The 15,366-nt window shown below is 34.9% G+C and overlaps 2 protein-coding genes across 10 annotated transcripts; one reads left to right on the forward strand and one right to left on the reverse strand.

Moving 5' to 3' along the window:
- Positions 1–212: 212 nt before the first annotated feature.
- LOC127877834 (beta-1,4-mannosyltransferase egh-like) lies at positions 213–10,276 on the reverse strand. 9 transcript variants are annotated; one of them, XM_052424105.1, is made up of 4 exons: positions 9,769–10,027; positions 5,593–7,872; positions 5,106–5,251; positions 213–4,807 (listed from the first exon to the last, which is right to left on the reverse strand). In XM_052424105.1, the coding sequence occupies exon 2, from the start codon at positions 7,800–7,802 to the stop codon at positions 6,393–6,395; it is 1,410 nt and encodes a 469-aa protein (XP_052280065.1). In that variant the 5' UTR covers positions 7,803–7,872; positions 9,769–10,027; the 3' UTR covers positions 213–4,807; positions 5,106–5,251; positions 5,593–6,392. The 9 variants fall into 9 exon arrangements, with proteins under 9 accessions (XP_052280065.1, XP_052280060.1, XP_052280066.1 ...); XM_052424100.1 differs by having other exon boundaries at positions 4,954–5,251; XM_052424106.1 differs by having other exon boundaries at positions 213–2,329; positions 2,499–5,251.
- Positions 10,277–14,693: 4,417 nt separating this feature from the next.
- LOC127878449 (prostatic spermine-binding protein-like) lies at positions 14,694–15,313 on the forward strand. Its single transcript, XM_052424975.1, has 2 exons — positions 14,694–14,782; positions 15,007–15,313. The coding sequence occupies exons 1-2, from the start codon at positions 14,694–14,696 to the stop codon at positions 15,311–15,313; spliced, it is 396 nt and encodes a 131-aa protein (XP_052280935.1).
- The last annotated feature ends 53 nt before the right edge of the window (positions 15,314–15,366 follow it).

Below are 15,366 nucleotides of genomic sequence, written 5' to 3' on the forward strand. Positions count from 1 at the left end.
ATTGACATTCTGAACTAGCTTATGGCCATATCAATTGAGGGACCAACGCCCTCAGATTATGATGGAAAAAGGGCCTTGGGGCTGTGGTGGCATGGAGCACAGCGGTCAAGAAGGCCAGAATTTGATGACATTGAATAAATATCACCTGCTCAGCTGTACAGACATCATTTGTTCAAGTGTTGATAAAACAGTGAAATGATTATAACGAACAATTTATGTTGTTAAATAGTTTTATTTTATTGTTTTACTCTAGTCTATGCATACAAATAATTGTTTGTTGTTTACTGATTACTTACTGATAAATCCTGATTACAGTTACATGATTAAACAGTTACCCGACACAATTGTGTTTATTTGCTATGTCCTTTATGGTCTAGTAGACATCAGATTCAGGCTAGTACATTTTAAGAGGAGCTGGTCCGATGGTCTTGCTGTGAAAAAAGTTAATGTCGAACCCTGCAAATATTTGATCATTTTGAAGCATATATAATTGTAAAAATGCAATTAAATGCAGACAAAACTCACAACATGACTTGTTCTTATCATCAAACTAGATTTTGCAGGTATTGGCAACAAATTAAACAATTAAAACTACGACAATTTAAAAAGAAAATCTATACAACCATGATAAGACATGACATTATTGTTTATTATGTATATAATGACCAGAATAGTGTTCAAATATTTTAAAACAGCGAGGTAATTAAATACACAGACCAATATACAACTTTCCACTTTGTTACTTGCATTATCCGCTGTAAGTATTTGTTAGTAAATGTATTTTTAACTGATACTCATCACTTTTAGTGTAAGTCAGGTGCTTGAATTTTTTTCTGATACACTTTGATAAGACTTAATACAATTGTAGTTAGTAAACTAATATATTCATATGTTTTATTATGTCATAAAATAGCATTTTTGTGATACCCTCTGAAAAAACTATTCTAGTAAGTAAACTAGTATGAGCAACGTCATGCCAAAATGGGTCTTATGCCACGTGAAGTCAGCATAGCTCCAGCCTAGGCTATGCAATGGTGTAGTCTGGTGAGGAGCTACTCTGTCCCCTATCAAATCACGCAAGATTTCATAGTCATATTTATCGACAAGGCAGTTCCTGACCAGACTGTACTGATATGATGGCTGGGCTGGAGCAACTCTGGCCGTATACGGCAGAAGACCCATTTTCGCATTAGGCGTCTCATTTGATAAGCGAAATTTACAAACATTCTGTACTTTTATACCAGTATACAGGACAGTGTATGAAAACAAACTCTAACAAACTTTTATACCCCTGGCATAATGACATCAAGTAATGAGGGGTCATAAAACTGAGATTGCTTGGAGCTATCAGTAAGCAATAAATTCAGTAACAGATATGAACCATTGAAGAGTGGTTTCAACATTTAATGTAAATATCAATTTCAAGACGTCGAATATTAAAATTGTTATTATAAAATGTTAAACATTCTAGGTACCTACAAAAACTGTAAAAATGATTAAAAATAAAAGAATGAGTATTTGAAAATTAAAAACTAAGCAGCATATTTTGCAACAGAAATGTTTTAAATAATGTAATTTTGTAATGATAACCAATAACTACCACTTAACTTGGAATTATTTTACACATTCTAGGAACTTAAGTACTGTGAACTTTATTGAATACTTAATAGAAGTGTTTCTTGCAAGTAATTGAATACATGTAATCATTTATTAACTATCTCTGTCTTTGCCTGACTTCCTGTTTCCTTTGTGACATAAAAAAAGAACCTAATACTGCTTCAGTTCCCTATTGACATACATCCTTTCTAACTTATATACTTTCAATGCTTTTCAAGGAATATAATATGGTGAATAGTCATCGTTTCTGCATTTTGAACTTTAACTCAGTTATTATGTTCCCTCTTCCATTTATACATTTGAACATGTAGATTTACTTGAGCATTTTAGTGAATATTCTTTCTTTCAAGTACCGGTAAAGAAATGAAATTGAAGACTTCAAAATATACAGAACAGAGGGCCATGATGGCCCTGAATCGCTCACCTGACTAACCAAATACAATCCCAACCCAGATTTCATCAAGATAAACATTCACCCCAAATTTCATAAAGATTAGATGAAATCTGTGACCTCTATTGTCTACACAAGGTTTTCTATTATTTGACCTAGTGACCTAGTTTTTTGACCCCAGATGACCCAAATACAATCCCAACCCAGATTTCATCAAGATAGACATTCTGACCAAATTTCATAAAGATTGGATGAAAACTGTGACCTCTACTGTCTACACAAGGTTTTTCTATTATTTGACCTAGTTTTTGACCAAGTGACCTAGTTTTTGACCCCAGATGACCGAAATACTATCCCAACCCAGATTTCATCAAGATAAACATTCTGACCAAATTTCATAAAGATTGGATGAAAACTGCGACCTCTATTGTCTACACAAGGTTTTTCTATTATTTGACCTATTATGTGACCTAGTTTTTGACCTAGTGACCTAGTTTTTGACCCCAGATGACCGAAATACAATCCCAACCCAGATTTTATCAAGATAAACATTCTGACCAAATTTCATAAAGATTGGATGAAAACTGTGACCTCTACTGTCTACACAAACAAATTGTTGACGGACACACGCACGCACGCACACACGGACGCCGGACATCAGTGTCACATCACACGGTCACATAAGCTCACCATGTCACTTCGTGACAGGTGAGCAAAACATAAGTAAATAAGTTCCTTTTAATAGCATACATAGTAAGCTTTATGTATGAAACACATGAAAATCAACAACTATATTAATTGAAATGATAATTTTGTCAAACATTTGAAACTCAATAGACTTTGTTTACATGTATGTACTTTGTGATAGTTATGGTATTTAAATAGTTATTTCTGTTGATATTTTAAAGTATGAAAACAATAAAACTTTTTCTACTTTTTTTCTAGACTAAACAGATTTATGAGACAGGTACCATGCCCCAAATCTAGCTCAAACACTTGTGATCCTTTTTTCAGTTAAGCTGATTGGGTTAATATCTTAACAAAATTGAGACTCTTAATTATGAATAATGGAATGCAACATTAGATAATAAAATCATCTATATTGTTTCGTTATGTTTTAAAGAATGAATAATGATTTCAAAAGCAAATATTATTGAAATGAACCTAATTATGAAACTTTTTCTATCTATAAACAACTGAAGTATTCCAAGTCTCATAAAACATTAAATGTTAAAAAAAATTATCAAACAAAAACCAGCAACAACATTCACATTAATAATCTACTAAACAAAGAAAAACACATAGGCAAATGTAACAAGCCAAGGTACACTATCTACCAAAGCAAAACATTAGAGACAACAAACTTGATCGGTACAATACATTAATACTGAATAGGAATACATTTCACTAAAATATATGGCAACAACTGGCATGCACATGTACATGTAGCTAGATATTACTGCTGTAGTTTAAAAACATGTCATTGAATACAACAACAAAAAATCAAAGAGTATGATTTTTCAAATATGTATCATATCTAAGTATTCTATAATCAACAGTAATACTGTCATCAGCCAAGCTAGCCTGAATTGTAAAAATATTACTTAAGACCATGAAAGTGATACAACCCCCCTATATAAACCAGAACATTTTAGCAGGCCTGGTTCCATATTATTTTTTGCAGGGCTTGAAGGCTTAGGCTTATTTTGATCGCTAATATTTGAAAATTGTATTTTGAAGGAAAAGAACTGATGCTCTTTACATAAAACTGCACAGAAACATACATGGATTATTACAATACAAACATTAAAGCTGTATACATTTCCAGATAGAAATAAGATAAATGCTTCAATATAATACTGAAATTATCGTCGAGACATTGCAGGTAAAATGAGAAAAGATGATTACAAGCATGAGCATGACAAAGTCATTAATGTATGTAAATAATAAGCAAAATATTTACTTTCTGCTAAAACATTCATCCTAAAAATAACCTTTTATCTTGAACAAACTCATTAAAAATATGAACAAACTCATTAAAAATGCAATAATAATGTGTGTTTTAAGTACATGTATTCAAAACAAAAAACACACAATACAATACATAAATCATGCCCATTTTATAGATATAAAGCACAAAAATGCTCCAAACGCAAGAACACACCGTACATATCCACTGCCCCTAAAAGTCCTTTCTATTATATTTATTAATATTATTTCTTTAAAAATGTGGGCATAGAGGTATGATAAACAGAAAAGCAGGTTATTACCATTGTTTTGTAGTACATGTTTATCGGGTCTTTTCAAATAATAATTACAAAGAATAAGGCAGTACCTGTAAAGTTTTATCTATATATATATATGAGCAACGTAATGCTTAAATGGGTTATACGTGGCAAACATAGCTAAAGACCAGCTGAAGCTTTGCACAGTCTGGTAAGGAGCTTTGCTGTCTGCATATGAGACCACACAACCTTGTCTGACTTTAGTATAGCCGATTAAGTAGCTTCTGACATAAGACCCATTTCTGCACGACGCGACTCATATCATTACCAAATGCTCCGAAATGGCTATCAAGTGAGTAAACACTGTACCTCATACAGAAATGATAAGTGGATACAGCAGGTTTCGCACGCAACCCCACGCAATGAACGAAAAAAATGCCACTAAATATGAGGCACCATAAAGAACTTTATGTTATGATTATCAAATATGAAAACAAGATGTGTTTGTGAAACACAATGTCCCCCTATATGATGTTTGACCTTGTAGGATGACCTTGACCTTGTGAAGGATGACCTTGACCTTTCACCACTCAAAATGTGCAGCTCCATGAGATACACATGCATGCCAAATATCAAGTAGCTATCTTCAATATTGCAAAAGTATTCATAAAATAAGCGATTTGGGCCACATATATTTGACCTCTGACCTTAAAGGATGACCTTGACCTTGACCTTTCACCACTTAAAATGTGCAGCTCCATGAGATGCACATGCATGCCAAATATCAAGTTGCTATCTTCAATATTGCAAAAGTATTTATAAAATAAGCGATTTGGGCCACATATATTTGACCTCTGACCTTGAAGGATGACCTTGACCTTTCACCACTCAAAATGTGCAGCTCCATGAGATACACATGCATGCCAAATATCAAGTTGCTATCTTCAATATTGCAAAAGTATTCATAAAATGAGCGATTTTGGCCACATATATTTGACCTTTGACCTTGAAGGATGACCTTGACCTTGACCTTTTACCACTCAAAATGTGAAGCTTCATGAGATACACATGCATGCCAAATATGAAGTTGCTATCTTCAATATAGCAAAAGTTATTGCAAAATGTTAAAGTTGGCGCAAACAGACCAACAGACAGGGCAAAAACAATATGTCCCCCACTACTATAGTGGGGGACATAAAAGGATGACCTTGACCTTTCACCACTCAAAATGTGCAGCTCCATGAGATACACATGCATGCCAAATATCAAGTTGCTATCTTCAATATTGCAAAAGTATTCATAAAATGAGCGATTTTGGCCACATATATTTGACCTTTGACCTTGAAGGATGACCTTGACCTTGACCTTTCACCACTCAAAATGTGCAGCTTCATGAGATACACATGCATGCCAAATATGAAGTTGCTATCTTCAATATAGCAAAAGTTATTGCAAAATGTTAAAGTTGGCGCAAACAGACCAACAGACAGGGCAAAAACAATATGTCCCCCACTACTATAGTGGGGGACATAAAAACACCCATTAAGGTCCTTTTTTCACCAACAAAGTATTGGAATTCTGACTTTAATAAAGAATATTCTCTATCAATGTCTGCAAAACATGAATTTGAATCTGAAATAGGATGCATCTACATTGTAGTTGCAATATTAGATCCTAGCCAGTGCTCCAGCTATGCCTAAATGGATGAGTACCCTACCTTGCCCTTCCGAAGCCCAGCCCTGCGCTTTGGATGACCAACCCTGCCCTTTTATTTATTTTTAAAAACAAAATTACTTTTTTCGACATATTTTAATTTATAAATCTCATATTACATTGATATTAATTAATTCCTCATAACAGACATTTTATTTGCATGGTTTAATAATAATTGAGATTATATATTCTAAGAAATATTAATAATATAAAAATTAATAAGCAACAGGGAGCTTTCTGGATACGACCGCCCACTGGAAAGTGCCTTTTTGACAAAATACTACATGCTCGAAAGTGCCCTTTTGACATTATAACACCCCATGCTCTTTGCAAATCCTAGCTGTAGCACTGCTAGCTATATGGGACCCTCTTTTTACGTATAATTCCATGAAAACAGGTGTTGCCAAACACAAATGACAACCAACAAATGCCATACAATAGTATTTTCAAACATGCTGAACAGTGTGAGCTGTGGATGGCAATACAGTTTTTGGTAAGACGGTCTGTTTGTCCACAATGTGGAATGATGTTTTCTTGGTTGTACACAATGCAGTCACCACACCAATTGTTTCTAACACCATCGACACTGGCACGATTATTATTGGAACAAAGCAGAGGAATACATACTTCGGCCATCCCATACGGCGTGGAGAAAATGACTTGATAGCACCAAAAATGAACAAGAAAAGCATCGTAGCACCCATAAAGGCACATAGAACGTTTACACACCGCCACATCGGCAGCGGAAACAGTGGCACTAGCACAATGTTCGGTACAGTGAATGGCATAAAAACCCACGATAACAACATGAGAGTGATACCACCTTTGTAGCGGTATGGTATAAGTGGGCTGAAGAACACATTGTATATACCCTGTACCCAGCGCTTTCGTTGATGAATATAGTCCATGGCTGAGAATGTGCTTTTCTCCCACATTTCTCCATCTACAAACCCGAACTGATGCCCTTCTTTCCAAGCAGTCAGTGCAAAGAAACAGTCCTCAGCAATGCTTCCTTCCAGACCAAAGTCGTAGGTAATCTGCTTTTCGACTCCAGCGTTTGATACAATAAAGCTTCCCTTCCAGCTGAAGACAGGTCTGTGTAGATACTTCAGGCAGAATCTAATCATACCGTAGTCCATTCCAACTCTAACCAGATCAGCCAGGGTTGTGACCCAGCTGACGATTTCCTCGTTAGCGTACGTTATCACCCCCTGTCCAAATTTATATGTGCCGTCATTGATAAAATTTACAATGCCAATTACTGATGACTCAGTTAAAAGCGTTTCTTCATCCAGATGCACAATCCAGTCATTATCTGTCAGCATGTTAATACCAGGTTCCAAACAGTAGTTCAGGGCTCTTGCTTTGTACAGTGTATGATTCTTGGTCTGGTATTTTGCTGGTACCACAATTTCTCTATGTCTTGGAGACTTTGCTAAGTTCATGACATTGTCAGTGACCACTTCAATAATATAATTGTCCAAACCAATCCTAGAGCACACTTCAACATTTTTTTCAATATTTTTTTTCACTAAATCAGGAAATGTACCTCTCGTCACAACACGAAAACATATAAATGGGCCAAAAAGTGTTGAAGTCTTCAGTTTTGGTTTGGGTGGGTGAGTATTGTACATCACTAAACCGCAAAAGTTGAAAATCGCCTGTGGAATAGGAATGAAAGTAAGGAACCGTAACAAGTACAGCAACGTGGTTGCCCACTGTCCATACTGGATAAAGGGGTCAAATCCAGCCATTCTGTCCGGTCCTAATCCTCCGGCAAGAATGCTGAAGATAAAAATGATGACCAGAAGCAAAAGTACCGTCAAAACATGGAGAATATGAGAGAATCCCTCCATGTTTGGTTAATTGTAGAGGTGTTCAATATGGTCACTGTTTACTGAGATTCTACAGGTATAATGGCAAGATCTGAAAAGAGAAAACAACATTATTAAGATTTATAGATTTAAAAACATGCACATACAAGTTAATCACCAAACACTGCAATCAGCTCATTGCTGACAGAGTACTCTAATTATTTGAAAATGTGTCATTGTTTGTACTATTTAAAAACTCAATTTCAAACAGTTGTAAACAAAAACTAAACAAGAAGTCTTTAGTTTTTTTCCAGGCTCCAGCGTTTAAATTACAATGTTACACATTCACTTATAATCTTCTACAATGTATGCATGTAGCATGGTTAAAATTTGCAATTAACATGCAAGATGGAATTCATACATGAAAACAATTTTCTACAACAAACCACAAAAAAGTGAAAATTTCACATTTCAACCACTTTTCTACATTTCAGTTTAACATGTTTTAACAATGCAAGACTTCATCACCCGAGTAAGATTTCATTTTCAATTGACAACCATTCATATTATAATGGATTATGCATCAACTTCCTCATTTGAAACCTGATAAACTTAGGCAATAATACTGAAAAGATTTCCTGCATCTTTCTCATTTTGTAAAAACTTATTATAAACTTATTATAAAATCACTCCTATTTCACTCCTGACATTTACCAATGCTTAAACCTTACAGTTTATCTTCAGATAGAGCTTAGAAATGTGAATGAACTTAAGATAAGACCAGTCTGTTGCTGCTTGACTAAAATCAATTGACCTGGTATTTACGATATCTTCAATGAAAATAACATTTAAGTATCTTTATCACTTATGGTGAAATTATACAGACCTGAAATTATAGAATGCTAACAATGTTTTTGCAGTTGCTATGAAAGTTAAAACTTATATTTTTTCATTACTTTTGAAAATATGTAATCATGAAAATTCTATTCGTGTATTCATACATTTGACATGTGATTTATTTCATTTTCGAACACAAACACAGTTCAAAGTTTAATCTTAATTTAAGTGATGCAGTTTTCAGTCCTTGCACTCAAGCACTGTAATAAATTAAGTCAAAATGTAACAGTATATATTTTCTTTAGTGATCATTCAAAGTTAATATATCACAATGGTGGGGCCTAAGTAGTAAATATGTGAGTGAACAAATTTCAGCACTGTGTGAAATATAACACATTAATCATAACTGCTTTTCTGTTCAATTAGATGATCATATATCTTACACAATTAATAATCTGAGTTAACAAAATCTTCATCTGCTTTTGAAAAAGACCCAATATCTTATGCAAACTGCCTTTTCAAACTAAATTTCTTCTGCTTCGTAATGGTTAATTCTAAATTCTCATACTATTGCCTACATGAATAAATGTATTCATATTAAAATAAAATTTTTGACAGATTCTTAAATACAACTTCAGCCTTAAGGATAAAACAGCTAATGCTAATGAATTTTATACAATTTTTACGTAACCCAAAGAAAAGTTATATTTATTAAAGAATTAAAGGGACGATTGAACTTTACCGGTACGCAACACTTAACATCAAACAGCGTACCCTAACCCTAACCCTTAACACCTAACACATAACAACTAACGCAACACCTTATAATACTTTTATCCTATATATTTCTTTAGTATCTGGGGCTACCGCCCCCAAACCCCCGCTTTGTCGATAGTGGTAAACAACTGCGTACCGGTAAAGTTCAATCTAGCCGAATTAAAAAAAATATTTTAATATAGCACAAATAATAACATACAAGAAACGGTAAAACATCATAATAAGGAACGAAATCTGTTTGTATCCGAAATTCGTAAGTATCCGAAAAGAATGATAGTGATGCTGCTTCAAAATTTAGTTAAGTTACAATCTATACATCAAATTGTGTGGATTCATTTCACAAAGCACATTCAAAACCTAGTTAATAATAGAGTAACATCATGTAAATTGTTACCTTTTTGTAGTGGTTTTGTAATTACTTTTCTTTGGCCCCTCCCACGGACTCTCAGTCAGTCACACTGACTCGGTATGACTCAGCTTCATTAATTTAAAGAGCATTAGGAGATGTGATTGTCTGATGATTCATTGTCATTGTAATTATTTTAAGTAGTGCTTATATGGTATTTTTCATACTCTACGAATAGTGTTTTTAAAATAAATTTGTTCGCATAAGTTTTGATGTTTGCATATATGAATTTGAAGATAAAATATATAACATCTTACCAAGACAAGATATAAACATAGAAGTAATCGATGACTCGGTAACTTCCGCATAAATTCGTGATAGTCCGGTTAAATAGGAGAAATCACTCAGATCGTCTGCAGCAAAGTTGCAAATATTATGTCACACGTGCGACTATGTTTTGCTCCTTAAAAACTGTATACATATGAAATTAAATAAACCAGGCCATCCAACATTATATCTTGTTTATGCTAGACTTTCTTTGTTAAATCGTGTGTTATCATTTCCTGTTAATTAAAGGTAGGTCTCCCGCGGTCGATCACACATGAGGTCGGTCTATCTGACACCCGATTTCAACAGCGATAGAGCGATGGTGCGGGAATGTTAGTTGACAGATGCATTCATCGATCTTTGCATAAAGATAAACTGCCCGTAATCGATTATCAGTATCCTGTTAAGAGGCCATTATCTCGCGAATTATCAAGATTGATAACAGTTAGATCATTGCCCCACATGCAGTTTGATGGTTGACTTTTCATAAGAACGTTCGCACATTTCGCACAACAGCCATTTCACTAACAATGGGTCAAGAACCAATTAAGGTTTAAAGACCATTGGTCAATTAAGTCTTATTTTCTCTGGTGTAGCTTCCTTTTATGCACTATAGGGAGGGGCAATGTTTCCAGATGAAAACACACACATCCCAAAACTTGTAATAATACCTAGCTGTGTCGGGTCGTTATTTGTATGAGTATTATTTTCGATTTAAGGTAAATTTTATTGTAAACATAAACCCACACATAGGATAGTATATTATTTGTATGTATTTATTATGTAAAGTCACAGAATACACATTACTGGTCCGCCACGGATAAAAAGGCACCTGGTGAGATGTTAGTAGCGCTTGATTTCAATACAAGCGCGATGGAAGATCCGGACCAAAATTACCCTGAGGTCGTATTCCAGACACATCTTAAGTCATTTCTTAAATATTTTCACTTAAGTTCAAAATTTCAATGTTTTGTATTTCTTTACTAAATAAAGACATGCATGTTTTTTTTGGTATTACTCAAATAAACTTGACACAATGATGTTATTTTGATGTAAATTTTCGATGCCTAACTAGATCTATTGCAGTATGAAATGAAACACTTAAGAAAAATTCCCAATTTAAGGATAGAAATAAAATTTAACTTAAGATGCTTCTGGAATACCACCCCTGATATTAGGCATGTTAGTCTGGGTGCAACTGAAAGTTAAGCGCTTGATTTCAATACAAGCGCGATGAAAGATCCGAACCCTGATAAAAGGCATCCTACAGACTCAGACACGGAAAGGCGTCCTCTTTACGAAAAGAGGTCTACGTGTCATGCATATCCATTCCCACTTGAGTAAAAATTTGGTGTAAATAAATTATAATGTTTCATATGGTAAATGGGTCTTTTCATTTTACAGAGACGTAGATAACGTCTGCGTCTCTGCATTTTAAAATACAAACTAGACCGCTAAGTTTCGTTTGAACATAGAATGTGATTGAACATACATAATAATATGTTTTTAAGGATTGTTTTGTGACTCGTAGAAGGATGTTGTTTTCATCTATTGCATAAAATACAAAGATGTTTACTGGAAAATAATAAATGATATTATATTGGCATTGAAAATCGACGGAGCAGTGGTTAAATGGTTTCGAGCGCCGAGAAAGGCTGTCGCTTATATTAAAATATAATGTATGATGACAAGGCGTTAATTACAAGTCACGTGTTTCATCGACCCGACCGACCGTATATTTTGTATGTCGTTCCTATAATAAAATAGCTTTAAGGTTGCGATTGTTTGAATTCGATCGTATTCGATAACTTTGCTGTACAGTCGTAAACATAACTAAAACATGTAAATAGAGATTGGAAAAACTTTCTGCATACAGGAAGGTTTCTTAAAAAGTTAACCAAAACAAGTTTAGCCTTTCCTAATATTTTGGCAATGTGCACATGAGTGGACAAAAATGATATTATCTTTTTGGCCTACGCGAAAAAAATATTTGTTTAAATATGCATAAAGCGTGGATATACTCTTAAATCGGGTTTTCTTGGTTTACCCCAATATACAGTATGCAAATTGTCTACCATAGCGAAATTTTATAGATTTCTTCACGTGTGCCTATATTTGAGCCCAAAGTACGCCCCTACTTTCCGCTATTGATAGAGACAGTAAGACCCGGTGTGTCTTATATAGATCTCATGTTCACATTATTCTTTTATGTTGTTTTTTTTCAAAAAAATATTTATGAACATGTCTGTAGTTTAAAGTTTGGCAATTTTCCCCCCAAAATACTAGTAATATAGACAATTACACAGGTAACTAAACATAAGCCGAGCATCCCTATATTGGATGCATCGTTCAACTCTATTAGCCAATTTACCATATTTAGCACGTTGATACATAGGTTTCTTTATAAGTATAATCATTAAGCAACCAGAGTTTTTCCGTCAGTTAGTCTAGAGTAGATTACCCACACACCTTCCATGCTGGTATAACCGCATACCGTCTACATGCGTCACGTGCACGTAAACAATTATTTGATTGAGCATTTTACGCTCTATATGGTCATTTTCAAGATAACAACCACACTGGCAGATTGATACAAACTCTATATATTTCCATACACATAAATAGTAAAATTTAACTTTTTATGTATGTCATCAGCGCACATCTTATGCTTTTTTACAATAAATTCCCATTACTGGAGGTATTGGTACCTGGTTTCAGACTCACATACCGTATAGACGTGTCACGTGCACATGGATATAAGCGTGTAGTAAACAGTAAATGGGGGACTATTTATACGTTAATTATATCACATGTTGTAAGTTGTGTGATTATTAATAAAAAATATTTGTCTTAAATGCGTTTATAACGACAGAGCATTTTAGAAAGTAGACACTTTGCATTATTAAAGATCACGCTAGCTACGGCGCTGTGGTGTTTCTAAGACAGAACTTAGAAATCCCTAGATTAATCTTTATTGCCACCAAAATCGGAAAATATTTGCATAGTGTCACTTTGTGGGTATTTTATTGCATGTTAGCAATGTGGCGATTGCTAGCATTCCTGCTTTGAAACCATTGCTTTATTCACTACGTTAAAGGGGCCTTTTCACAGATTTTGGCATGTTTTGAAGTTTGTCATTAAATGCTTTATATTGATAAATGTAAACATTAAATTTTAAAAGCTCCAGTAAAAAAATCAAAAATAAAATTTAAAAAAGGAAAAAAAAAGGAGCCCGCAGCAGGGCTCGAACCAGTGACCCCGGAATCCTGAAGTAAAAACGCATTAGCCAACTAAGCTATCCTGCCATGCATACATAGGATGCGTATTTTATACGTTATATACGCAATCTTCGTAGTTTCACAAATTTAAACGACAGAACTCTCCAAATTATTCAATCGTTTCACGTTGCAACGCTTTATAATTTTTAGGTTTTTAAATCGTCAAAAGACGCATATAATGGCTATATTAGACCATGGCAAATGTTCAGTAATACTGTTTTCTCACAAATATCATAACTAAACCGAAAATTTGCGATTCTGAAACAACTGTTTTCGATTTGGTCAATTTACCAAACCGTGAACAGATCCCTTTACAGATGAATGATAATGGCAATGTGTGTGTATTACTAAGTTTATGAGGGCCTTTCGTCCAGAGTCTGCATTGTGTGTGCATTCCGAGTGTGTCACAGCACTCCTACCTCATTAATTTATTAGACCCAAGAGCGTTGGAACACGTTTTGGAATTATAGCTGCAATTTTCAGCTTTTTCGTTGTTACTGAACGATTTTCATTTTTGTTGTGTTCTTCTTTTATCGGGGGTGGGGAAAGCCGGAGTACTCACAGGAAACCCCACCTTTCCGGTATGGTGACCACCAATCAAACTTAGGGGATCGGGAGTTTAACCTTGGTGAACATCGCTTTGGAGGGAGCGCAAACCGGACAGCCAGATAATGCCAGTTTATGACAGGACTAAATAGGGAGCTCCAAGGTGCAACAAAACCCCCAATATTACCCAAAGTTTGTTTGATTATATGAGCCTTGTTCTGAGAAAACTGGGCTTAAAGCATGTGCGTAAAGTGTCATCCCAGATTAGCCTGTGCAGTCCGCATAGGCTAATCAGGGACGACACTTTCCGCTTTTATGGTAATTTTAGTTTCAAGAAAGTCCCTCCTTACCGACAATCAAATTTAGGCGGAAAGTGTCGTCCCTGCTTAGCATGTGCGAACTGCACAGGCTAATCTGGGACGACACTTTACGCACATGCATTATGCCCAGTTTTCTCAAAACACGACTCATATCATTACGTCATGTCGCCATAACCGTATGAACCTTCTATGACGTCATTTCGCATAATCACGTAGTGACGGCGTTATAAAGTTTTCATAAATTTTCAAGAAGACAAGCGCAAATTTTCGATGATGACAGTTACGATAGAGATGACCATCATGATGGTGATGTTTGAGGTGACGATGGCAATGTTGATAGTTTATTTGTTATATGACGATGATATACATGACGCTATTGTTGAATATTATAAACATTACCATGGTAAAGAAGATGATACGGATTACGATGGTGATGAAGACGATAGAGATGACGATGGTGATGAAGATGATAGAGATGAAAATGATGATGAAGATGATATAGATGACGATAGTGATGAAGATGATAGAGATGAGGGTGGTGATGAAGATTATGGAGATGAGGATGGAGATGATCAAGATGACGATGGTGATGTGGATGATAGAGATGGCGATGAAGATGAAATAGATGACGATGAAGATTACGATGATGATGAGAATGATAATAGAGATGAAGATGATAGAGATGATGACGGTAATGGATAATGTGCAGATGACGATGCTGATGAAGACGACAGAGAGAACGATGATGATGAAAATGATAGAGATGAGAATGATGATGAAGATGATAGAGATGAGAATGATAATGAATATAATAGAGATGACTATGGTGATGAAGATGATAGAGATGACGATCGTGGTGAAGATCATAGAGATGATGATGGTGATGAAGATGATAGGGATGAGGAAGAAGATGATGATGATATAGATGGCGATGATTATGAAGATGGTAGAGATAACAATGATGATGAAGATAATAGAGATGACTATAGACCTGAAGATGATAGAACTAACGATGTTGATGAAGATGATAGAGATGACGATAGTGATGAAGATGACAGAAGAAACGATGATCGAGATGGTGATGAAGATGATAGAGATGAGGATGGTGTTTACGAGGACTGAACTTGAGATGAAAATAATAATTATAACGAAGTCGATAACTTAATTGAAAATGC

The sequence above is a fragment of the Dreissena polymorpha genome, chromosome 4, assembly GCF_020536995.1.
Source record: "Dreissena polymorpha isolate Duluth1 chromosome 4, UMN_Dpol_1.0, whole genome shotgun sequence".
Lineage (NCBI taxonomy): Eukaryota > Metazoa > Mollusca > Bivalvia > Myida > Dreissenidae > Dreissena > Dreissena polymorpha.

What these genes read in the sequence shown, in the direction of transcription:
- LOC127877834 (XM_052424099.1), bottom strand. Translation starts at nt 7,802, where the DNA reads ATGGAGGGATTCTCTCATATTCTCCATGTTTTGACGGTACTTTTGCTT.
- LOC127878449 (XM_052424975.1), top strand. Translation starts at nt 14,694, where the DNA reads ATGACGATAGTGATGAAGATGATAGAGATGAGGGTGGTGATGAAGATT. An exon ending in ATCAAGATGACGATGGTGAT is followed by an intron (nt 14,783 to 15,006) that starts GTGGATGATAGA and finishes TGAATATAATAG; the next exon opens with AGATGACTATGGTGATGAAG.